General features: G+C 44.0%; 1 protein-coding gene across 1 annotated transcript in view; it reads left to right on the top strand.

The window, feature by feature from the left end:
• Window positions 1-26,070, top strand: part of LOC123755128 (dipeptidase 1-like) — a 648,930-nt gene that overhangs the window by 572,416 nt on the left and 50,444 nt on the right. Inside the window, exon 7 of the mRNA XM_069332760.1 lies at window positions 3,094-3,169. Within this exon, the coding sequence (XP_069188861.1) occupies window positions 3,094-3,169 (76 nt within the window). The remainder of the gene's footprint in view (window positions 1-3,093; window positions 3,170-26,070) is intronic.

The following is a 26,070-nucleotide window of genomic DNA, read 5'->3' as shown; positions in this document are numbered from 1 at the left end:
TTTATGACTACCTAACCTACCTAACCTAACCTACCTTTTTCGGCTACCTAACCTAACCTAACCTATAAAGATAGGTTAGATTAGGTTAGGTAGGGTTGGTTAGGTTCAGTCATATTTCTACGTTAATTTTAACTCCAATACAAAAAAATTGACCTCATACATAATGAAATGGGTAGCTTTATCATTTCATAAGAAAAAATTAGAGAAAATACATTAATTCATGAAAACTTGGCTTATTAGGCAAATCGGGCCTTGCATAGTAGGCTGAGAAGGGCATTCTGGCAACTAGGTACGACATATATATATATATATATATATATATATATATATATATATATATATATATATATATATATATATATATTTATATATATATATATATATATATTCGTAGTGTCACGAAGCCCAGTGCGATTTGTGTGTTATTAACGGGTGTGATTGCAACGTGTAGACCAATGTTCTAAGTGGTAATTAAAGCACTGTTGTCATTTGCCACAAGACGGTAAGTGTTGGGCAGTGTACTAATATAGTTTGATTTAATGCACGTGCCATGTGTGTTATTGCAAAGGGGTTGTCATTGATGGTGATTGTTGCTAGTGTTGATCAATCACCGGGGGTGTATTGCAGATTTGTAAATCATTGTGGGGCCGTGTTCTAGTTGGTTCATGTGCTGAACCCACTAGAACCTTGTGTTATTTTACTCGGTTTCTGCAGTATTGTCATTGCAACCGGATTGTAACGTAAATCACTGTGATTTGTCATTGTCGTGGGTGAACTCGGCTGAGTCGAGTACTTGGGTACACATATATTTCCTGTTTATCTGTTAATTAATATAACGTAACCAAGTGAACACCCATTGCTCATGTTGAAATTGTTCTTTTACAATTTGAGTAACGTAGAATGCGTTTGAGTTAATTATTTTCCTGAAAACAGCTACGGTAGCCTCAGGGAGCCATCAGCCAGACAAGAATTAGGCTATTGTCTGTCGTAATTATCGGTCAATGGGCAGGAAATTGACGTGTTCCAGGAAGTCAAAGTAATTAACTTCGATCCGTGATTGATCGACTCACACGAAGGCTCCATTGTTCCATTAACGTAACGTCGTTATTGATCTGTCTGGAAGTACAGGTACTTGATTGACTCGTGGGAAGAGTAACGTCATTGTAGAATAACGTAAACGTCGTGATTAATATCGTTATTAATCACCTGAATTGATCTGAGTATGGAAGGCTAGACGGAATTCATACCATTAATGTAAATTGCTGAGCCAGTGTGAAAGGTTACGTATTTGTATGATTAATTATTGTATCCACTACAACCTGGTTGGTCGGCACTTGCAGACAGACATTCAGTTTTTACTTGAAGACGTCCTTCCTGCAATATATCTTATATTTGCTGGGAGAATATTGAGTGTCCGTGGACTCTGATGTTCATACAGTGTTCTCTGAGTGTGCTTATGGCACCTCTACTATTCACTGGCTCTATTCTACATTTCTCTACATATTGTTCACTCCAGTATGTTTTATTTTTCTGTGTAAATCTGGGACCTGGCCCTCAAGTATTTTCCATTTACATTTTATTTGATCTCTCTCTCGTCTCTTTCTAGGGAGTACATTTTGAGAACTTTGAGATGATCACAATAGTTTAAGTGCTTTATCGCGTCTATGTATGCCACATAAGTTCTCTGTATCCCCTCTGTTTCAGCAACCTCTCTTGCTGTGAAGGGGCAAGTGAATACTGAGCAGTACTCAAAACGGGACAGCACAAGTGATGTGAATAGTACAACCATTGTGATGTGATCCCTGGATTTGAAGGTTCTCGTAATCCATTCTTTAATTTTTCTGGCTGAAGCAATACTTGCTTAGTTATGTTCCCTAAACGTTAGGTCGTTAGATATCATTATTTCCAGATCTTTTACATGTGGCTTTCCCACTATTCGCATATTTGATTGTGTTTTGTACCCTGTATCATGTTTAAGGTCCGCATTTTTACCGAAGCTGAGTACCTGGAACTTATTACTGTTAAACATCATGTTATTTTCATCTGCTCAGTCGAAGATTTTATTAATATCAGGTTGTAGTTTCATTGTCTTCAACTGAAGTAATTTTCATGCTGATTTTTGTCATCTGCAAAAGATGACACTAAACTGTGACTTGTAGTTTTGTCTATTTCTGAAATATCCTGCCAGCTATCCTAACTGCCAGTCTGCCATCAGCTCTGCATGCCTGCCTTCCTCCCTGCCAACCAACCTCTCTCTCTACCATCCTGCTTTCCTATCTGCCAGACTGCCTTCCTCCCTAACCCACCTACATTCTTCCCTGCCAACCAACCTTGATGTCTACAAAGCTGCCATCGTCCCTGCCAGCCTGCCTTCCTCACTTCCAGCTTTCAGCCTGCCTGGCTTTGTGGATTCCTCTTTGACAGTCTTCATTCCTCCCTGTCGCCCTGCCTGCCTTCCTTCTTTCCATCCAGCCTGCATTCCCCAATGTAGCCTGCTTTACTCCCTAGCAGCATCATACCAGGCTGTCATGAAGGAAGGCATAATATACAATATTATATTAAACATGTCAAATACAATTGAAAGAAATTATGCCTCTGCATTATCTGAATAATGTTAGTTTTTTTTAAGATGTTTTAATTACAAACTTTAATAAAACGTTACAGTGTTACGTTTTTACGGCCATTCAGGAACGGTTGAAAAACGTTATGTCCTTGTTGAAAGTCAGCGGGTGACAAAACAGTCATACATATGCCAGAGAGGGTGAAGAAGGGGTCACACCATGTGTCAGAGTAACGAAGTGGTCACACCATGTGTCAGAGGGTAACGAAGTGGTCACACCATGTGTCAGAGGGTAATGAAGGGGTCACACCATGTGTCAGAGGGTAATGAAGGGGTCCCACTATGTGTCAGAGGGCAACGAAGGGGTCACGCCATGTATCAGAGGGTAACAAAGGGGTCACGCCATGTATCAGAGGGTAACAAAGGGGTCACATCATGTATCAGAGGGTAACAAAGGGGTCACGCCATGTATCAGAGGGTAACAAAGGGGTCACACCATGTATCAGAGGGGTAACAACAATCATCTTCCACAGCTCACATCAACCACGTGAGGTCGATGGCTGGTGTTGATTACGTTGGGATTGGTGCTGGCTACGACGGGATCAACAGGTATGTCACCACATCTCTTGTCTCTCTCCACCACAGTAGTGACCACATCATCAGTGGTCACTACACCGCTAGTCTCCCCTTCCCCCACCACAGTAGTGACCACACCACCAGTGATCACAACACTGTCTCGCGCCACCAACATAGAGTGGTCATGCAGTGATCAATACAGTAGTGCCGAGAACATCAGTAGTCACAACACCATTTATCTCTGCACACAAAAATATATTGCTCAGAAGATTAGTGATCACAACAAAACTAGTCAGTGTTCCCAAAGCAGTGACCAGAGCGTCAATGTTAAACGACCATTTGTCACTGTTCCAAAGGCAGTTATGACCACAACATTATCATAAAACCATTTGTCTCTGCCTTCAATACGATAGTGTCCATATTATCAGTGGTAACAACACCATATATCACGGCCCGAAATACAGTAGTGACCACGAGATATATTGTCACAACACCACAAGATCTGTTGTACTTGTGAGCTGCGAGGTGCTTCTTATTGTCGAGGTGCATGTGGAAAGTGTGGGGGGTAGGAGGGAGCCAGGAGGCGCTTCACTTGTGTGGTCGTACATCATAGCATAGCACTTCCGTTATGTGGTGTAGTGGGTGCCTCACGTTGAGAACACAGGTGAAGTGAATGCTTAGAAACGTGTATTATATATATATATATATATATATATATATATATATATATATATATATATATATATATATATATATATATATATATATATATATATATTGTTAATAGAAACGTTCAGAACGTTCAGAAAGAATCATTCAGAACTTTGTATACCACATATGTCAGGCCAATCCTGGAGTATGCAGCCCCAGCATGGAGTCCATATCTAGTCAAGGATAAGACTAAACTGGAAAAGGTTCAAAGGTTTGCCACCAGACTAGTACCCGAGCTGAGAGGTATGAGCTACGAGGAGAGACTAAGGGAATTAAACCTCACTTCGCTGGAAGACAGAAGAGTTAGGGGGGACATGATCACCACATTCAAGATTCTGAAGGGAATTGATAGGGTAGATAAAGACAGTCTATTTAACACAAGGGGAACACGCACAAGGGGACACAGGTGGAAACTGAGTGCCCAAATGAGCCACAGAGATATTAGAAAGAACTTTTTTAGTGTCAGAGTGGTTGACAAATGGAATGCATTAGGAAGTGATGTGGTGGAGGCTGACTCCATACACAGTTTCAAGTGTAGATATGACAGAGCCCGATAGGCTCAGGAATCTGTACACCTGTTGATTGACGGTTGAGAGGCGGGACCAAAGAGCCAGAGCTCAACCCCCGCAAACACAACTAGGTGAGTACACACACACACACTCACACACACACACACACACACACGACTAAACTGGAAAAGGTTGAAAGGTTTGCCACCCTAACTGAGAGGTATGAGCTACGAAGAGAGACTACGGGAATTAAACCTCACGTCACTGGGAGACAGAAGAGTTAGAGGGGACATGATCACCACATACGAGAATCTCAGAGGAATAGATAGGGTAGATAAAGACAGACTATTTAACACAAGGGGCACACGCACTAGGGGACACAGGTGGAAATTGAGTGTGCAAGTGAGCCATAGAGACGTTAGAAAGAACTTTTTCAGTGTCAGAGTAGTAGACAAATAGAATGCATTAGGAAGTGATGTGGTGGAGGCTGACTCCATACTCAGTTTCAAGTGTAGATATGATAGAGCCCAATAGGCTCAGGAACCTGTAAACCTCACGAACCTCAGATGAGCCACAGAGACATTAGAAAGATTTTTTCAGTGTCAGAGTAGTTAGTAAATGGAATGTACTAACAAGTGATGTGGTGGAGGCTGACACCATACACAGTTTCAAATATAGGTATGATAGAGCCCAGTAGGCTCAGGAATCTGTACACCAGTTGATTGACAGTTGAGAGGCGGGACCAAAGAGACAAAGCTCAACCCCCGTAAGCACAACTAGGTGAGTACAACTAGGTGATAACACACACGTGTACATACTCACACACACACACAGGGTCTGTTAGTGTACACATACACACGGGGTCTGGTAGCTGAATGGATAGCGCACGGGACTCATAATCTTGTGGCCCGGGTTCGATTCCCGGCGCCGGCAGAGACAATTGGGGCAGAGATTCTTTCACCCTGATGCCCCTGTTACCTAGCAGTATATTAGTTACCTTCTTGGATGTATGGTTGTTGTTGGATAGTAGAGAATACAGTGGATCACTTCAGTAGTTTATTGTGTAAGGTAACAAGGTATATATCTGGTCTGCCGAGGTCCTTCCTACTCTGAGGTCTGTGAGATACTGACTGGTCACCAGAACGGCTAGTCCCAGCTCTCTGTGCAGAATGACGTCAGAGGCTTACTTGATTGTGATTGGCTATCCCCAACCGTCGTACAATTTGAATACTAACACCGCTCGGACTCGCTACCAAGTTGACTTCCCTTATCGACAAGCTCTGACTAGCTAGATAGTTACAATGATATTGAAAAGGACCTCAGTGGCATTCAATAATTGCTTACATATGAAATAGCATATTAAACATTAAAGGAAGCTCAGGTGTGTGGAATACTAACACCGTCGGCATGTGCACAAAAAAAGTTAGAACATAGTGGGTGAAAAATCATGATGACACTGCTTGAACTGAACAAGAGCATGGAGAACAGAAACAAATGGGCAAAGTTTCTTTCACCCTGAATGCCCCTGTTACCTAGCAGTAAATAGGTACTCGGGAGTTAGTCAGCTGTCACGGGCTGCTTCCTGGGGGTGGAGGCCTGGTCGAGGACCGGGCCGCGGGGACACTAAAAAGCCCCGAAATCATCTCAAGATAACATATACATGTCTAGGTATCAGGTATGAACAATACTATTCAATGTGGTCCCTAAAACAAAATTATTAACATGTGTTAATGGCCTGTGCTTGGAAAATAATTAAAGACAATTATCTGCTTCATTAGAACAAAGGTCTGACCTAACAACCACAAAGGAATCTTAAGATTAGATAACAGAAAAAATAATTATGTACAATATATTTACAAGCTATATACAAGGACTGGATCGAAAAGGCTAACATGTGAGTGACAGCAGTCAGGAATCACTAGTCTCAGGCTGGTGGCTAGAAATTTAATGGAACGTTTGATGACATGCACTATAGGAACACAAATGTCACAGTAGACTTAACAATGGCACCTGATTTATGACAAAATAAATTTGAAAAAACTTCTTTATTATGCTTATATATATATAATGGTAATAATAGGACACATGAGGTAGAAATACTTTGAAGTGAATTTTCCAAAGAAAACAGAATAACTGCAGAATGCACTTAATTATAAATTCTGTGGATATCTACACCTAGTTTTTCCAAAGCACTATACAACTCTGGCTCTGACTGAAGGTCAGGAACAGATGAAACTGCTTGTGACAAACTTTCATCTTGAGAAGTAAACTCATCGACATCTAGCCAATGGACATGTGGTGAGTGCACGGCTGAAACGAAAGATCTAGATCTATGACTAAAGGTGCTAGTATGGGGTGGCTGTAAAACAAGTGGTCTGTCAACCACAGTAGATGGTGTCCCAATAGAAAAATCTGTCTGGGTAAGTTCATTGTCATCTTCCTCATCAGTCTCGTCGACAGTCATTTTGGCTAACTTCATGTGGTCTAAATGTTCATTTATATACTCTCCTGTTTAGCCCCAGGACTATACAGTAATAAGAAAAGAGAGAGGGACGGTAGGGGAGGAGGTGGAGTGGCCCTCCTAATGAGAAATGAATGGAGTTTCAAGGAGATGGCTATCCCGGGCTGTGAGGGATTCAGAGACTACATAACAGGCACCATGACAATGGGAGGACCAAGAATAGTAGTAGCAGTGATATATAACCTTCCACTAAATGACAGAAGACCCAAGCAAGAGTATGACAACAATAACATTGCAGTTAACACTATAATTGAGAGGACAGTCTCTGCTGCTTGTAGAAATAGACCCCATCTGCTTATCATCGGGGACTTCAATCACGGAAGGATAGACTGGGAGGACGAGGAACCGCATTGAGGTGAAGATATATGGAGGGCTAAACTATTGGAGGTGGCGACAGGAAACTTCTTAAGCCAGCATATCAAGGAACCCACAAGAATGAGAGGAAATGATGAACCAGCGAGACTTGACCTGGTCTTCACACTGAAAAAACTTTGTAACATAGCATCAACATGGGTTCAAAGATGGCAAGTCCTGCCTCACAGGACTTGCCCACGCATACTACACCCCCCAACTACACAGAGACTACCACACTCCCCAGTATCACTTCCAAAACTGAACAAACCATTGCCACAACAACACACCCTGGGTCAGGGTAGAGAGGAGGGAGAACTACCAAAACCTTCCAGAAGTGACACACAATATGGACAATCATTCATATTTGCAAACATTCAAAGTTTAAAGCCAAAGTCAAGGAATAAAGTTAAGTTCACAAATAGCCTCCTATTAGAGTCAAACTCAATATTTGGGGCATTCACAAAAACTCATACTAAAGATTACATGGATGGTGAAATCTGGATTCCAAATTATAGTTTATATAGATGTGATAGAAAAACTAGGTCAAATGGAGGAGTAGGTCTGTATATTAAAGAAGACCTGGTATGCACAGAACTACTAAACTCAACTAATGAGGTGGTGGAGGTACTTGGAATTAAGGTAGAATACTAAACCTAATTATTATTCTAATATATAAACCGCCAGATACAACGGTTGAGGAATTCACAGAGCAGATGCACAAAATAGAGAACATACTTGATAACCTAGCAAACCCAGCTCCGGATATTTTCTTCCTTGGAGATTTCAATTTACCGAGTCTAAGATGGAGAATGGCAAACACAAATATCATAGCAGGGAATGACCCGGGAAATAACCAACCACAGGTCAGAGAACTTTTGAGATTCTGTGACAAATTCTCGCTCAATCAACAGATTACAGAACCAACTAGGAACGAAAACACACTAGACTTGTTATTCACAAACAATGATGAACTAATCAGAGACATTACAATCTCAGATACTTCATACTCAGACCATAAGCTCATTGAAGTGCGAACTAGCATAAATAACGGTAGTAGGTCTAAGAGACCCAACAAGCGAGAAGGAATATTCAATCAATTCAATTTCAACAATAAGAGGATTGACTGGGAAAAAATAAATGTAGACCTTGCAACCATTCAATGGGAGACGGTCTTAAGCGACAAAACTCCCACACAGGGAATAGCTCAACTGACAGCTGAGGCTTACAAGGTCTGCTTGAAGCACGTGCCTGTGAGGAGGGGCAGAAAGAGGACCACTCTAGAAAGAGAACGCAGACGACTGAACAGGAGAAGGAAAAAAATAACGGAAATGCTTCGACAGACACAACTATCACAAGCAAGGAAAACAAGCCTAAGCAGGGAGATCGAAGAAATAGAACAAACGTTGAAGCGATCATATGAGTATGAGGAAATGGAATTGGAACAGAAAGCTATACAAGAGATAAGGAAAAATCCGAAATATTTTTTCACATACGCAAAATCCAAATCTAAAACCTCGACCAGTATTGGACCGTTAATTACAAATGATGGTACGTTCACAGAGGACAACAAAGAGATTAGTGAAATTCTAAGAAGCCAGTATGAGGCTATGTTTAGCACACCAATAAACAACATGAAAGTTGATGACCCAGACAGCTTTTTTGTGAATGACCTTCAAGCTGCAGATAATATAACGAATATTACCACAAACTCGGAAGACTTTGAAAAAGAAATTGACAATATGCCTATGCACTCAACTCCTGGGCCTGACTCATGGAATTCAATATTCATAAAGAAATGTAAAGTACCAGTAGCGAGAGCACTCAGCGTAATATGGAGAAAGAACCTGGATACAGGGGAGATACCAGCAGCACTTAAATCTGCAGATATAGCCCCATTGCACAAGGGGGGGGGGGGGAGTAAAGCCTTGGCAAAAAATTATAGGCCAGTTGCACTAACATCACACATAATAAAAGTGTTTGAAAGAGTGATTAGGAATCAAATTTCTAGTTTTATGGAAAACAATGAATTGCACAATCCAGGACAGCATGGATTTAGAGCGGGAAGATCCTGTCTGTCACAGTTACTCAACCACTATGACAAAATCACAGAAGCCCTAGAAGAAAAGCAAAATGCAGATGTTGTATACACAGATTTTGCAAAGGCGTTCGACAAATGTGACCATGGGGTGATAGCTCACAAAATTAGGTCAATGGGAATAACTGGAAAAGTAGGACGCTGGATACTCAATTTCGTGTCGAACAGAACACAAAGAGTAACAGTTGTAGCGAGTAGATTATCCCAATAATATACTCGCTCCAAATGCTTTGTTAATATTCCTGTCAACCCTTGGAGATGAATGAGGTGAGGCGTTGCCCGGACAACACGGTGAGGCGTTGCCCGGGGCATATAAGCAGCAGGATAGCAAACATTAACCAGAGTCTACTTTCAAGTGTGGTCTAGAGCAGACACTTGCGAGATACTGTACCGACGCTCAGTGCGCTCAACTCACACCAAAGTATCACCTGTGTACTTCTGTATATTCGACCAAATATATATATAGTATCTTAGTGTCTGTGTTTATTTGTCACCATACTTTACGTAACAATAGAACCGTTACATTGGTGACCCAGTGAGTGAAAAAGAACACCTAGTCACAAACTAGATCTTCGTCATGGATTTATCTACCAGGTTTCCAGCATACAACGCAGATGAGCCAGAATTTTGGTTCATGCAGATGGAGGCTATTTTCGACCTTCACGAAGTTTCGACGATACCCAGCCACGATGGACTACAACATGGACTCTCACTGGACCTCTACTGCTACTGTTAGCTGTGATGGAACGCTGCCAACACCCTCGCCACAGCTATGATTTTCATCGCGTCCATCTCTGCATTTTCATCTGCTACGGCTTGCTGCTCCACGATCGTTACTCACTCATCTGACAGCCTCATCAATGATTACATCGTGTTGGATCTACAGCTTGTCCTGCCGACTCTCCGTCGCTGCCAGGGCACTGCTTGTCCTACGCCCACGACAGCTGCTCTGTCATCAGATTCATCTACACGTTCACTGCAGTTTGATACTCGGCCGACTCAAGCCCTTTGCGCAGTACAGGACCTACAGCTTGCGTTTCCGACACTTCGTCGCCTTCAGGACAATTCAGCTCTAGATGTGATTACCTCGTTGTCCTAACTACGTGCCTACATTACCTCCTAATGTCCTGGTGCCCGAGCCCATCCGCCCCGGATCTAAATGCTCCACCAGCGACCCAAGGACGCAACAATTGTGTACATTCTTCTCTCCTGCTACACCGAGCTTGTCCACACACTGCCTACATCTTTTGGTACCAGACTACAATTTCCACAGTCAACAATGTAGTACTTGGCGTGTACAGTCCTAATCAACCCAAGACGCTACAGCTTCGACACAGAGCAGACAGCAGACTACGACCGCATCGAGCCGCCACGCTCTCGCTCCCCGAGTTTAGACACTCACAATTCTCAATCGAGCTGCCACGCTCTCGCTCCCCGAGTTTAGACACTCACAATTCTCAATCGAGCCGCCACGCTCTCCCACATAGAGCTCCACGACTCCGGCCTCACTCAGCTCTCTGCTCTGCTCCAGGCTTCGTCTCAAAACGTCTGCGACACTGCTAAATCCAGAGACACATCTGCCGACTACGCAGTTCACTTTTCGACCACAGTTACCAGCAGCGCCGCCACCTACGACAACGGATGATCCTGTACGACCTCCCACCCTACAACCCCAGTTACCAGCCGCACCATAACCTGATCCTACGACGACGGACGATCCTGTGCGACCTCCCACCCTACGACCCCAGTTAGATGACATCAGCGAAGAGGAGGAAAGTTAACTTTGATGGTTATGTGACGCGAGCAGGGCGTACAATTCACCGACCAGCTAAGTTCCTTGATCAAAGTATTTTTCCTTTCATCCCCTGGGAGGGGGAGTTCTGTAGCGAGTAGATTATCCCAATAATATACTCGCTCCAAATGCTTTGTTAATATTCCTGTCAACCCTTGGAGATGAATGAGGTGAGGCGTTGCCCGGACAACACGGTGAGGCGTTGCCCGGGGCATATAAGCAGCAGGATAGCAAACATTAACCAGAGTCTACTTTCAAGTGTGGTCTAGAGCAGACACTTGCGAGATACTGTACCGACGCTCAGTGCGCTCAACTCACACCAAAGTATCACCTGTGTACTTCTGTATATTCGACCAAATATATATATAGTATCTTAGTGTCTGTGTTTACTTGTCACCATACTTTACGTAACAATAGAACCGTTACACAGTCAATCAGATAAAATCGAGTCCAAGCGATGTTAAAAGCTCTGTACCTCAAGGTACAGTCCTAGCACCGCTACTGTTCCTTATTCTCATATCTGATAGAGACCAAAATACATGTCACAGCTTCGTGTCATCCTTTGTAGATGACACAAAAATCAGCATGAAAATTACCTCTGCTGAAGACATTGAAAAACTACGAGCAGATGTCAACAAAGTTTTCGATTGGGCAGCAGAAAATAACATGATGTTTAACAGTGATAAATTTCAGGTACTCAGGTACGGCAAAAATGAGGATCTGAAACATAATACAGGGTACAAAACACAATCGAATCTTCCCATAGTAGAAAAACAGCATGTCAAGGATTTGGGAATAATGATGTCCGATGTTCTAACGTTTAAAGAGCATAACCAAGCAAATATCGCGTCAGCCAGAAAAATGATCGGATGGATTACGAGAACTTTCAATTCCAGGGATCCCATCACAAAGGTTGTACTCTTCAAGTCACTTGTTTTGTCCCGTCTTGAGTACTGCTCAGTACTCACTTCCCCCTTCAGAGCAGGAGAGATTGCTGAAATAGAGGGAATACAGAGAACATATACGGCACGCATAGACGAGATAAAACACCTAAATTATTGGGATCGTCTCAAAGCCCTCCAAATGTACTCACTAGAAAGAAGACGAGAGAGATACCAAATAATATACACATGGAAAATACTGGAGGGTCAGGTCCCTAATCTGCACAGTAAAATAACAACGTACTGGAGTGAACGATATGGAAGAAAATGCAAGATTGAACCAGTGAAGAGCAGAGGTGCCATAGGCACAATCAGAGAGCACTGTATAAACATCAGAGGTCCGCGGTTGCTCAACGTCCTCCCAGCGACAATAAGAAATATTGCCGGAACAACCGTGGACATCTTCAAGAGAAAACTGGACGGTTTTCTAAGAGAAGTTCCGGATCAGCCGGGCTGTGGTGGGTATGTGGCCCTGCGGGCCGCTCCAAGCAACAGCCTGGTGGACCAAACTCTCACAAGTCGAGCCTGGCCTCGGGCCGGGCTTGGGGAGTAGAAGAACTCCCAGAACCCCATCAACCAGGTATCAACCTGGTTGATACCTGGACTAATTGAATTCTATGACCAGGCAAAAAAATCAGGCAAGAAAGAGAGGGGTGAAAGGAATTATCAGGGGGAAAGCGCCAAGCCATTACGACTATATAGCACTGGGAAGGGGGTCAGGATAAGGATTTGGGATGGGACAGGGTAAGGAATGGTACCCAACCAATTGGACGGTCGGGGATTGAACGCCGACCTGCATGGATTGTCAGAAAGCCTTTGACACAGTACCATAAAAGAGGCTAGTGTAAAAGCTGGAGATGCAGGCAGGAGTGAAAGGAAAGGTACCCCATTGGCTAAGGGAATACCTAAGCAATAGAAGACAGCGAGTCACTGTGAGAGGTGAGGCCTCAGATTGGCGAGACGTCACCAAAAGTGGAGTCCCGCAGGGTTCAGTCCTTGGACCTGTACTGTTTCTGATATATGTAAATGATCTCCCAAAGGGAATGGAATCGTTAATCTCATTGTTTGCAGACAATGCAAAAACTATGAGAAGGGTTAAAATAAAGGATGGCAGTAGGAGGCTACAAGATGACATAGACAGACTGAATAAATGGTCCAACAAATGGCTACTAAAGTTCAACCCGAGTAAGTGCAAAGTAATGAAACAAGGCGGTGGAAACAGAAGGCCAGACACAGGAAACCAAAAGGGAGATGAAGTACTTCATAAAACGGACAGAGAGAAAGATCGAGCAGTTGATATCACACCAAACCCGTCTCTTGAAGCCCACATAAAAAAGAATGAAATTTGCGGCATGTGCGAGGCTGGCAAACATCAGAACAGCCTTCAGGAACCTGTGAAAGGAATCATTCAGAACCTAGTACACCGCATATGATAGACCAATCCTGGAGTATGCGGCCCCCAGCATGGAGCACCTACCGTGTCAAGCACAAGATGAAGCTGGAAAAGTTAAGAGGTATGCCAGTAGACTAGTCCCAGAACTAAGAGGCATGAGTTACGAGGAAAGGCTGCATGAGATGCACCTCATGACATTGGAAGACAGAAGAGTAAGGGTAACTAGTGGCTAGCAACTAGCAACTCTGGTGACACATGGTCACTAGCAACACTAGTGACCATGATCACATCATGGTCACTACCTACAAAATTCTGAGAGGAATTGACAGGGTAGTAAGGATAAACTTTTAACACTGGTGATACGTGAACAAGGGAACACAGGTGGAGACTGAGTTCCCAAATGAGCCACAGGGACGCTAGAAAGAACTTTGTCAGTGTCAGAGTAGTTAACAAGTGAAATGCACACAGTTTCAAATGTAGATATGATAGAGCTCAGTAGACTCAGGACTCTGTACACCAGTTGATTGACGGTTGAGAGGCGGGACCAAAGAGCCAAAGCTTAACCCCCCGCAAACACAACTAGGTGATTTCGCATACACACACACGCGCGCGCGCACGGCCTCCTCGCTGAGTGAACTGCGATCAGGGGGTCGTAGTCCTATAGGCCTGGGTTCGATTCTCGGTCGAGGCGGAAACGAATGGGCAAAGTTTCTTTCACCCTGATTAATTAAAACTAAACAGTAAACAAGTACCTGGGAGCTAGACAGCTGCTACGGACTGCTTCATGTAGATGTACTCACCTAGTTGCGTTTGCGGGGATTGAGCTATGGCTTTTTGGTCCCGCCTATCAACTGTCAATCAACTGGTGTACGTGTTCCTTAGCCTATTGGGCTCTATCATATCTACACTTGAAACTGTGTATGGAGTCAGCCTCCACCACATCACTTCCTAATGCATTACATTTGTCAACCACTCTGACACTAAAAAAGTTCTTTCTAATATCTCTGTGGCTCATTTGGGCACTCAATTTCCACCTCTGTCCCCTAGTGTGTGTGTCCCTTGTGTTATATATCATGTCCATATCTATCCTATCAATTGCTGTGAGAATTTTGTATGTGGTGATCATGTTCCTCTTAACTCTGTACTCACCTATTTGTGCTTGCGGGGGTTGAGCTTTGGCTCTTTGGTCCCGCCTCTCAACTGTCAATCAACGGGTGTACAGATTCCTGAGCCTACTGGGCTCTATCATATCTACATTTAAAACTGTGTATGGAGTCAGCCTCCACCACATCACCCTAATGTGTGTGTATGAGTGCGTTAGAAATAGCTCGATTCTGCAGACACAAATAGTAAATACACACACACACACACACACATTGGTTCCGTAACATAAATGACATATTATATTTATAGATAGCAATAATTATATAATTTATTTCCGAAGTTAGGTCACTGTGTAAATTAATAAAATGTTGTATACACTGGGTTATAACACTAACCACACAGTAGTGACCACACCGTCAGTGGTCACAACTCAACCACACAGTAGTCACCACACCGTCAGTGGTCACAACCCAACCACACAGTAGTGACCACACCGTCAGTGGTCAAAACCCAACCACACAGTAGTGACCACACCGTCAGTGGTCACAACCCAACCACACAGTAGTGACCACACCGTCAGTGGTCACAACCCAACCACACAGTAGTGACCACACCGTCAGTGGTCACAACCCAACCACACAGTAGTGACCACACCGTCAGTGGTCAAAACCCAACCACACAGTAGTGACCACACCGTCAGTGGTCACAACCCAACCACACAGTAGTGACCACAACGTCAGTGGCCACAACCCAACCACACAGTAGTCACCACACCGTCAGGGGTCACAACCCAACCACACAGTAGTGACCACACCGTCAGTGGTCACAACCCAACCACACAGTAGTGACCACACCGTCAGTGGTCACAACCCAACCACACAGTAGTCACCACACCGTCAGTGGTCACAACCCAACCACACAGTAGTGACCACACCGTCAGTGGTCACAACCCTATACCTCTATGGTAAAACATAGAGGTATAGTTGCTAGTAAACATAAACAAATGGAAACAATAAAAATGCAAATTATTAACTAATTAATTTATTAAAAGAAAACTAAAACAAAATCTAAATATGTTCACTCCCTGTCACTTTAACACTCCCTACTTGACCTGAATGCAATGAGTTGACTATCCCTATAAATAACAAATAGCAACTATACCTCTATGTTTTACCAGCTAAAGATGTTGGGCTGGTCTTGGGGGAGAGGTAAGATGGGTTGACCTCCCCCAGTTGATCTTGTGTCCACACTGATCTCTTCCTCGTCTGGTCTACCCCAGACTAGAGCATTGTATCCTTCCGCATAGTCTAAGTTTTACCAAGTTACTTAGCCAGGTTTAAGTTATAACAATTAACCTCTGTTGTACTTAATTGATCCAGACTGGTTGAATTATTTTACTGAAATTAAATTACACAAGTATCTAACGGCAGAGCTGTTCCCGATCACAAAAATGGTTATTAAAACTTTGAGAAATAGTGGACATGTCAACACTGATGACCTATGACCGCCAGGTCACTCCGCCTTACAATTTAGATCTGATTCGTGACGTCACTGATGGTGACTTAATTCAATAATTAGAATACTCTTGATATTGTACCCAGTACTATTATACAATACAATTTTAATACAAAATGAATAAAGGCTAATTTCTCTAAATTACTGAATACTATAGGATGGTTCATTATACGAAGCTATGAACATGGCGTCGATTATTTTCACCGCGAATTCCCCTGGGGTCAGGACCCGGGTCACCACGCGGGCTCAGCTTCCCATTCTCTTTTGTCGATAAACCACTCTGGATAATTCTTACAACCAGCCTAGTTTGTTACAGCACTACAACACTGGTGACACTACAACACTGGAGACATTACAACACTGGTGACACTACAACACTGCTGACAATACAACACTGGTAACACTACAACACTAGTGACACTACAACACTGTTGGCAATACAACACTGGTAACACTACAACACTGGTGACACTACAACAATGGTAACACTACAGCACTGGTGACACTACAACACTGGTGACACTACAACACTGGTGACACTACAACACTGGGGACATTACAACACTGGTGACACTACAACACTAGTGACACTACAACACTTTTGTCATTACAACACTGGTGACAATACAACACTGGTGACACTACAACACTAGTGGCATTGCAACACTGGTGACACTACAACACTGGTGACATTACAACACTGGTGACACTACAACACAGGAGACATTACAACACTGTGACACTACAACACTGGTGCCACTACAACACTGCTGATACTACAACACCAGTGACACTACAACTTTGGTGACAATATAACACTGGTGGCACTACAACTCTGGTGACGCTACAATACTGGTGACACTACAACACTGGTGACACTACAACACTGGTGACATTACAACACTGGTGACACTACAACATTGCTTACAATACAACACTGGTGCTATTACAACACTGGTGACAATACAACACTGTTGCTATTACAACACTGGTGACACTACAACACTGCTGACAATACAACACTGTTGCTATTACAACACTGGTGACACTTCAACACTGCTGACAATACAACACTGGTGCTATTACAACACTGGTGACAATACAACACTTGTGCTATTACACCACTGGTGACACTACAACACTGGTGACACTACAACACTGCTGACACTACAACACTGGTGACACTACAACACTGGTGACATTACAACACTGGTGACACTACAACACTGGTGACATTACGACACCGGTGACACTACAACACTGGTGACATTACAACATTGGCGACACTACCACACTAGTGACATTATAACACTGGTGACACAACAACACTGGTGACACTTCAACACTGGTGATATTACAACACTGGTGACACTACAAAACTGGTCACACTACAACACTGGCCACACTGCAACACTGGTGTCACTGCAACACTGGTAACACTACAACACTGGTGACACTACAGCACTGGTGACACTACAACACTGGTGACAATATAACACTGGTTACATTGCAACACTGGTGACTACACCACTGGTGACACTAAAACATTGCTGACAATACAACACTGGTGCTATTACAACACTGGTGACACTGCAACACTGGTGACACTGCAACACTGGTGACACTACAACACTGGTGACACTACAACACTGGTGACACTACAACATTGCTGACAATACAACACTGGTGACAATACAACACTGTTGCTATTACAACACTGGTGACACTACAACACTGGTGACACTACAACACTGCTGACAATACAACACTGGTGCTATTACTACACTGGTGACAATACAACACTGTTGCTGTTACAACACTGGTGACACCTCATCACTGGTGACAATACAACACTGGTTCTATTACAACACTGGTGACAATACAACACTGTTGCTGTTACAACACTGGTGACACTTCATCACTTGTGACAATACAACACTGGTGCTATTACAACACTGGTGACAATACAACACGGGTGACACTACAACACTGCTGGCACTACAACACTGGTGACACTACAACACTGGTGACACTACAACACTGGTGCTATTACAACCCTGGAGACAATACAACTCTGGTCACACTACAACACTGGTGACATTACAATATTGGTGACACTACCACACTAGTGACATTACAACACTGGTGACACTTCAACACTTGTGATATTACAACACCGGTGACACTACAGCACTGGTCACACTACAACACTGGTGACACTGCAACACTGGTGACACTACAACACTGGTAACACTACAACACTGGTGACATTGCAACACTGGTGACACTACAACACAGGTGACACTACAACACTGGTGACACTACATCACTGGTGACACTATAACACTGGTTACATCGCAACACTGGTGACTCTACAACACTGGTGACACTACAACGCTGGTGACACTACAACACTGGTGACACTACAACACTGGTGACACTACAACACTGGTGACAATACATCACCGGTGACACTACAACACTGGTGACACTATAACACTGGTGACACTACAACACTGGAGACACTACAACACTAGTGCTATTACAACCCTGGTGACAATACAACTCTGGTCACACTACAAAACTGGTGACACTACAACACTGGTGACACTACAACACTAATGACACTTCAACACTGGTGACACTACAACACTCGTGACACTGCAACACTGGTGACACTACAACACTGGTGACACTACAACACTGGTGACACTACAACACTGGTGACACTACAACACTGGTGACACTACAACACTCGTGACACTACAATACTGGTGACACTACAACACTGGTTACATTGCATCACTGGTGACTCTACAACACTGGTGACATTACAACACTGGTGTCACTACAACACTAGTGACATTACAACACTGGTGACACTTCAACACTGGTGACACTACAACACTCATGACATTACAACACTGGTGACACTACAACACTGGTGACACTACAACACTGGCTACATTGCATCACTGGTGACTCTACAACACTGGTGACACTACAACACTGGTGACACTACAACACTGGTGACATTACAACACTGGTGACACTACAACACTGGTGACACTACAACACTGGTGACACTACAACACTGGTGACACTGCAACGCTGGTGACACTACAACACTGGTAACACTACAACACTGGTGACACTACAACTCTGGTGACACTACAACACTGGTGACACTACAACACTGGTTCACTCCCTAGTGAACTCTTTACTCTGGTTCACTCCCGTAGTGAACTCTCAACTCTGGTTCACTCCCTAGTGAACTCTCTACTCCTGTTCACTCCCCTAGTGAACTCTTTACTCCTGTTCACTCCCCTAGTGAACTCTCTACTCCTGTTCAGTCTATACTCCTGTTCACTCCCCTAGTGAACTCCCTACTCTGGTTCACTCCGTAGTGAGCTCTCTATTCTGGTTCACTCACCTAGTGAACTCTCTACTCTGGTTCGCTCCCCTAGTGAACTCTCTACTCCTGTTCACTCCCCTAGTGAACTCTCTACTCCTGTTCACTCCCCTAGTGAACTCTATACTCCTGTTCACTCCCCTAGTGAACTCCCTACTCTGGTTCACTCCCCTAGTGAACTCTCTACTCCTGTTCATTCCCCTAGTGAACTGTCTACTCCTGTTCACTCCCCTAGTGAACTCTATACTCCTGTTCACTCCCCTAGTGAACTCCCTACTCTGGTTCACTCCCCTAGTGAACTCTCTACTCCTGTTCACTCCCCCTAGTGAACTCTATACTCCTGTTCACTCCCCTAGTGAACTCCCTACTCTGGTTCACTCCCGTAGTGAACTCCCTACTCTAGTTCACTCCCTAGTGAACTCTCTTATCCTGTTCACTCCCTAGATGTACATGAACTGTAAAATCAATAAATACATGATAAGCTTTGTTTAGTAGCTGTAACAAAGGTCACGTTGTGGTTAATACATACATAATAACAATATACTTATCACACTATTAAAGTTTTGTGAAGATGGTTATCAATAGTCTCCCAGAACGAGAGTTCATAAGATTATAATGTAGCCCCAACAATAATATTATGATCCTGAATAATGACGACGTTCAACATGTGTCTCTTGAGGGCTTGATGAGGTGATTGAATGATCAACACTTTTGGTATCTTGCTTAATAGCTACGGTGGATGTGACTGTATATATGTGTTAAACCTGGCAGTCTTACACGAAAGAAAACGCCAAATTCTCTCATTTTCAATCACTGAGTAAATGGAATGCATTAGGCAGTGATGTGGTGGAGGCTGACTCCATACACAGTTTCAAATGTAGATATGATAGAGCCCAATAGGCTCAAGAATCTGTACACCTGTTGATTGACGGTTGAGAGGCGGGACCAAAGAGCCAGAGCTCAACCCCCGCAAGCACAATTAGGTGAGTACACACACTCTCACACAACTGATATATTACCGTAATATATAAACGAGTCGTGGTCTTCTTATGCCTTGTATATTCTCTCGCTCTCCATCCTACATTCTCCCAGCAGGTGCGCTATATCATGCAGTTATCCATAAACAAACTAATACCTTCGAACAACAAGAAATGTTGGCATAGGTACTCACGTGCATGTTTTGCCACGGCCCTCGACCTTCTCGCTGGTGGGGTCTGGCGCCTGAGCACTGAGCTTCATGCTCATGCAATCCACTCCTCATACAATAGGGGCAATTGAGATACATTCAAACAAACAATAGATGACAAAAGATGACTACAATGGGAAACCATCCACTGACATACACAACCAGGCCCCCCAAAATACAAAACATAATTACAGAAGCAGCTGAAACATCGATAATCAACACAAACAAAACGATTCACTTTCACCCTTTCATTATAACTAAATGCCTTATCATATGCTATCACAACAGATTCATCTAAAATACACACAGTTATGGCCAAATGTTATTGGATTTAACAACACTTGTAAACCACATCCTCACCATCCTAAATGATGACCACAACACCCACTGGAAACATATAATTCAGGCTGAACAACACAAGAAAAAACTCAGGAATTTATGGAAAGTTCATCAATAAAACAAAAGCAACAACTACACACAATTTGAACACATCACACATAACAGCAGGAAAATAATTGAACATGATGACGTCATTGCTCACGTGACACATCCTGGAACACTGACACGTGACACATCCTGGAACACTGACATGTGACACATCATGGCACACTGACATGTGACACATCCTGGCACACTGACATGTGACACATCCTGGCACACTGACACGTGACACATCCTGGCACACTGACATGTGACACATCCTGGCACACTGACACGTGACACATCCTGGCACACTGACATGTGACACATCCTGGCACACTCATGTGACACATCCTGGAACACTGACATGTGACACATCCTGGAACACTGACACGTGACACATCCTGGCACACTGTCACGTGACACATCTTGGAACACTGACACGTGACACATCCTGGAACACTGACATGTGACACATCCTGGCACACTGACATGTGACACATCCTGGCACACTGACATGTGAAACATCCTGGCACACTGACGTGTGACACATCCTGGAACACTGACATGTGACACATCCTGGAACACTGAAACGTGACACATCCTGGCACACTGACATGTGACACATCCTGGAACACTGACATGTGACACATCCTGGAACACTGAAACGTGACACATCCTGGCACACTGACATGTGACACATCCTGGCACACTGACACGTGACACATCCTGGCACACTGTCACGTGACACATCCTGGCACACTCATGTGACACATCCTGGCACACTGACACGTGACACATCCTGGAACACTGACACGTGACACATCCTGGTACACTCATGTGACACATCCTGGCACACTGACACGTGACACATCCTGGTACACTGTCACGTGACACATCCTGGTACACTGTCACGTGACACATCCTGGCACACTGTCACGTGACACATCCTGGTACACTGACACGTGACACATCCTGGTACACTGACATGTGACACATCCTGGTACACTGTCACGTGACACATTCTGGTACACTGACACGTGACACATCCTGGTACACTGTCACGTGACACATCCTGGCACACTGACATGTGCCACATCCTGGCACACTGACACGTGACACATCCTGGTACACTGTCACGTGACACATTCTGGTACACTGACACGTGACACATCCTGGTACACTGTCACGTGACACATCCTGGCACACTGACATGTGACACATCCTGGCACACTGACACGTGACACATCCTGGTACACTGTCACGTGACACATCCTGGTACACTGTCACGTGACACATCCTGGTACACTGACACGTGACACATCCTGGTACACTGTCACGTGACACATCCTGGTACACTGTCACGTGACACATCCTGGTACACTGACACGTGACACATCCTGGCACACTGACATGTGACACATCCAGGCACACTGACATGTGACACATTCTGGTACACTGACACGTGACACATCCTGGTACACTGTCACGTGACACATCCTGGCACACTGACATGTGACACATCCTGGCACACTGACACGTGACACATCCTGGCACACTGACATCATCCTGGCACACTGACACGTGACACATCCTGGTACACTGACACGTGACACATCCTGGCACACTGACACGTGACACATCCTGGCACACTGACACGTGACACATCCTGGTATACTGTCACGTGACACATCCTGGCACACTGACACGTGACACATCCTGGCACACTGACATGTGACACATCCTGGCACACTGACACGTGACACATCCTGGTACACTGTCACGTGACACATCCTGGCACACTGACACGTGACACATCCTGGCACACTGTCACGTGACACATCCTGGCACACTGACATGTGACACATCCTGGCACACTGACACGTGACACATCCTGGCACACTGTCACGTGACACATCCTGGCACACTGTCACGTGACACATCCTGGCACACTGTCACGTGACACATCCTGGCACACTGACACGTGACACATCCTGGCACACTGACACGTGACACATTCTGGCACACTGACACGTGACACACTGACACGTGACACATCCTGGCACACTGACACGTGACACATCCTGGCACACTGACACGTGACACATTCTGGCACACTGACACGTGACACACTGACACGTGACACATCCTGGCACACTGACACGTGACACATCCTGGCACACTGACACGTGACACATTCTGGCACACTGACACGTGACACATCCTGGCACACTATCACGTGACACATCCTGGCACACTCTCACGTGACACATCCTGGCACACTGACACGTGACACATCCTGGCACACTGACACGTGACACATCCTGGCACACTGACAAGTGACACATCCTGGCACACTGACACGTGACACACTGACACGTGACACATCCTGGCACACTGACACGTGACACATCCTGGCACACTGACACGTGACACATTCTGGCACACTGACACGTGACACATCCTGGCACACTGACACGTGACACATCCTGGCACACTGTCACGTGACACATCCTGGCACACTGTCACGTGACACATCCTGGGACACTGTCACGTGACACATCCTGGCACACTGACACGTGACACATCCTGGCACACTGACACGTGACACATCCTGGAACACTGACACGTGACACATTCTGGTACACTGACACGTGACACATCCTGGCACACTGACACGTGACACATCCTGGCACACTAACACGTGACACATCCTGGCACACTGACACGTGACACATCCTGGAACACTGACACGTGACACATTCTGGTACACTGACACGTGACACATCCTGGAACACTGACACATGACACATCCTGGCAAACTGTCACGTGACCAACCCGTTCTCCCACTTGCTTACAGTCAATATTTGGCTTATGAATAAGTGCCTATGTTTCATACTAGTTTATTGTGAATATTTTAGTGTACCTTGAAAAGCTGAATAGAAAACACTGACCTAACCTAACCTTCTTAGTATGTTAAGATATTACAATTAGTACTGAACCTATACCTATATTGATATTACAGTTTTATAAAAATAATAAAACAAAACTAAAATATTTAAATAAATTGTAAAGTGACTCAGGATATTGTCAAATTTTGTATAAAATTTCTATTCTTTATTAAAACTGAGAGGAAGAGTTAGTGCCTTGAAAAAAAATATGGCTTGGAATATGTCACATATGTATTTATTTATAAGTCAAATAGTGACTATAAATAATAAGTCATATATGTGCTGTCTTGAGCGGGTTGGTGGTGGTCCATCAACCGCTCTCGCTCAAAAAACAAAATTTGACACATTGGTTTGACTTGAAGCACTAAAATTCAAACTCTTCAATAAATTTGATCTTCCACCTATGACAAAACTTCTGTGTAACTACTTAGACAACAAAACTTTAAAAATAATATTTTTTTCAAGATATTCTGACACATTTGATATTAGAGGCTGGAGTACCTCAAGGCTCTGTTCATGCTCTATCCCTATACATGCTGTACATAAATGGCATTACTGACCCAATTCACCGAAACTCACACCCTATGAGGAATATTTCATGTTGAAATTAATATTGTGACATCCTGGGAAAAACTGCCGCATTCAGACAAACTCGACAGAGGCTGAAATCACAACATTTGTTTTGTTCCCCCCTCTCCTCCCCCCCCCCCCGCCCCGCCCCCCCGCCCCCCTGCCCCCCTCCCCCCCCCCCCGCCCCCCTCCCCCCACTAAAAAAAATATATACCTGCCAAACTTTAATCACTCTAAATCCTACACACATTCCTGTCTCACTATGAAGTTCTGGGGCCAGAAGTTGATCATAACCTTCGCCTCCACACACAGCACAAAACCATATCACAATCGACCAAACACTACGTAACTGTACAGATAACGACACGTACAAACTAGCATCAAAATGCACGTACATAAGGCATTCATTCGTCCCCTACGAACTTGCATCTTCACTTGTAACAAAAACAAATACATTAACATTACTGAGATCACAAAGCAAAGCACTCAGTGGACAGACAACACTCCTGGCCAACACAACACATAAGGAAAAACTCTAACAGACAAATAAATTGCTAGACTAATAACACATCATTAACACCACATCATTTTTCTTACTATTACACTCGCAACACCTAGAAACACACACACACACACACACACACACACACACACACGCACGCACACACACACACACACACACACACACACACACACGCACACACACACACACACACACAACCTCTTCAACACAATGCATCACTTCAACCTGTGTTCACATCAGTCTTCATCTTACACAATATCAGCTTATACCAGGACAATCTGGCCTGGTGTATAACACGTCTCACCTCCCATAGTACATGGTAACATGGTACATGGTACATGGTACATAGTACATGGTAACATGGTAACATGGAACATGGAACATGGTACATGGTAACATGGTAACATGGTACATGGTACATGGTAACATGGTAACATGGTACATGGTACATGGTAACATGGTACATGGTACATGGTAACATGGTACATGGTAACATGGTACATGGTACATGGTACATGGTAACATGGTACATGGTAACATGGTAACATGGTACATGGTACATGGTAACATGGTAACATGGTAACATGGTACATGGTAACATGGTACATGGTACATGGTACATGGTAACATGGTACATGGTAACATGGTACATGGTAACATGGTACATGGTAACATGGTACATGGTACATGGTAACATGGTACATGGTACATGGTAACATGGTACATGGTACATGGTACATGGTAACATGGTACATGGTAACATGGTACATGGTAACATGGTAACATGGTACATGGTAACATGGTAACATGGTACATAGTACATGGTAACATCTCCAATAAACCATCCTCCAACGTGAGGACTCACGATGTTACGGATGATGTACGTGTTATATACTTTCTGAGTACTTACTCTCGAGCCACTAAACAGACGACAAGC

Source organism: Procambarus clarkii, chromosome 28, assembly GCF_040958095.1.
Source record: "Procambarus clarkii isolate CNS0578487 chromosome 28, FALCON_Pclarkii_2.0, whole genome shotgun sequence".
Lineage (NCBI taxonomy): Eukaryota > Metazoa > Arthropoda > Malacostraca > Decapoda > Cambaridae > Procambarus > Procambarus clarkii.
Note: the sequence above shows the minus strand (reverse complement) of the source record. Positions and strands in the feature narration are given on the sequence as shown.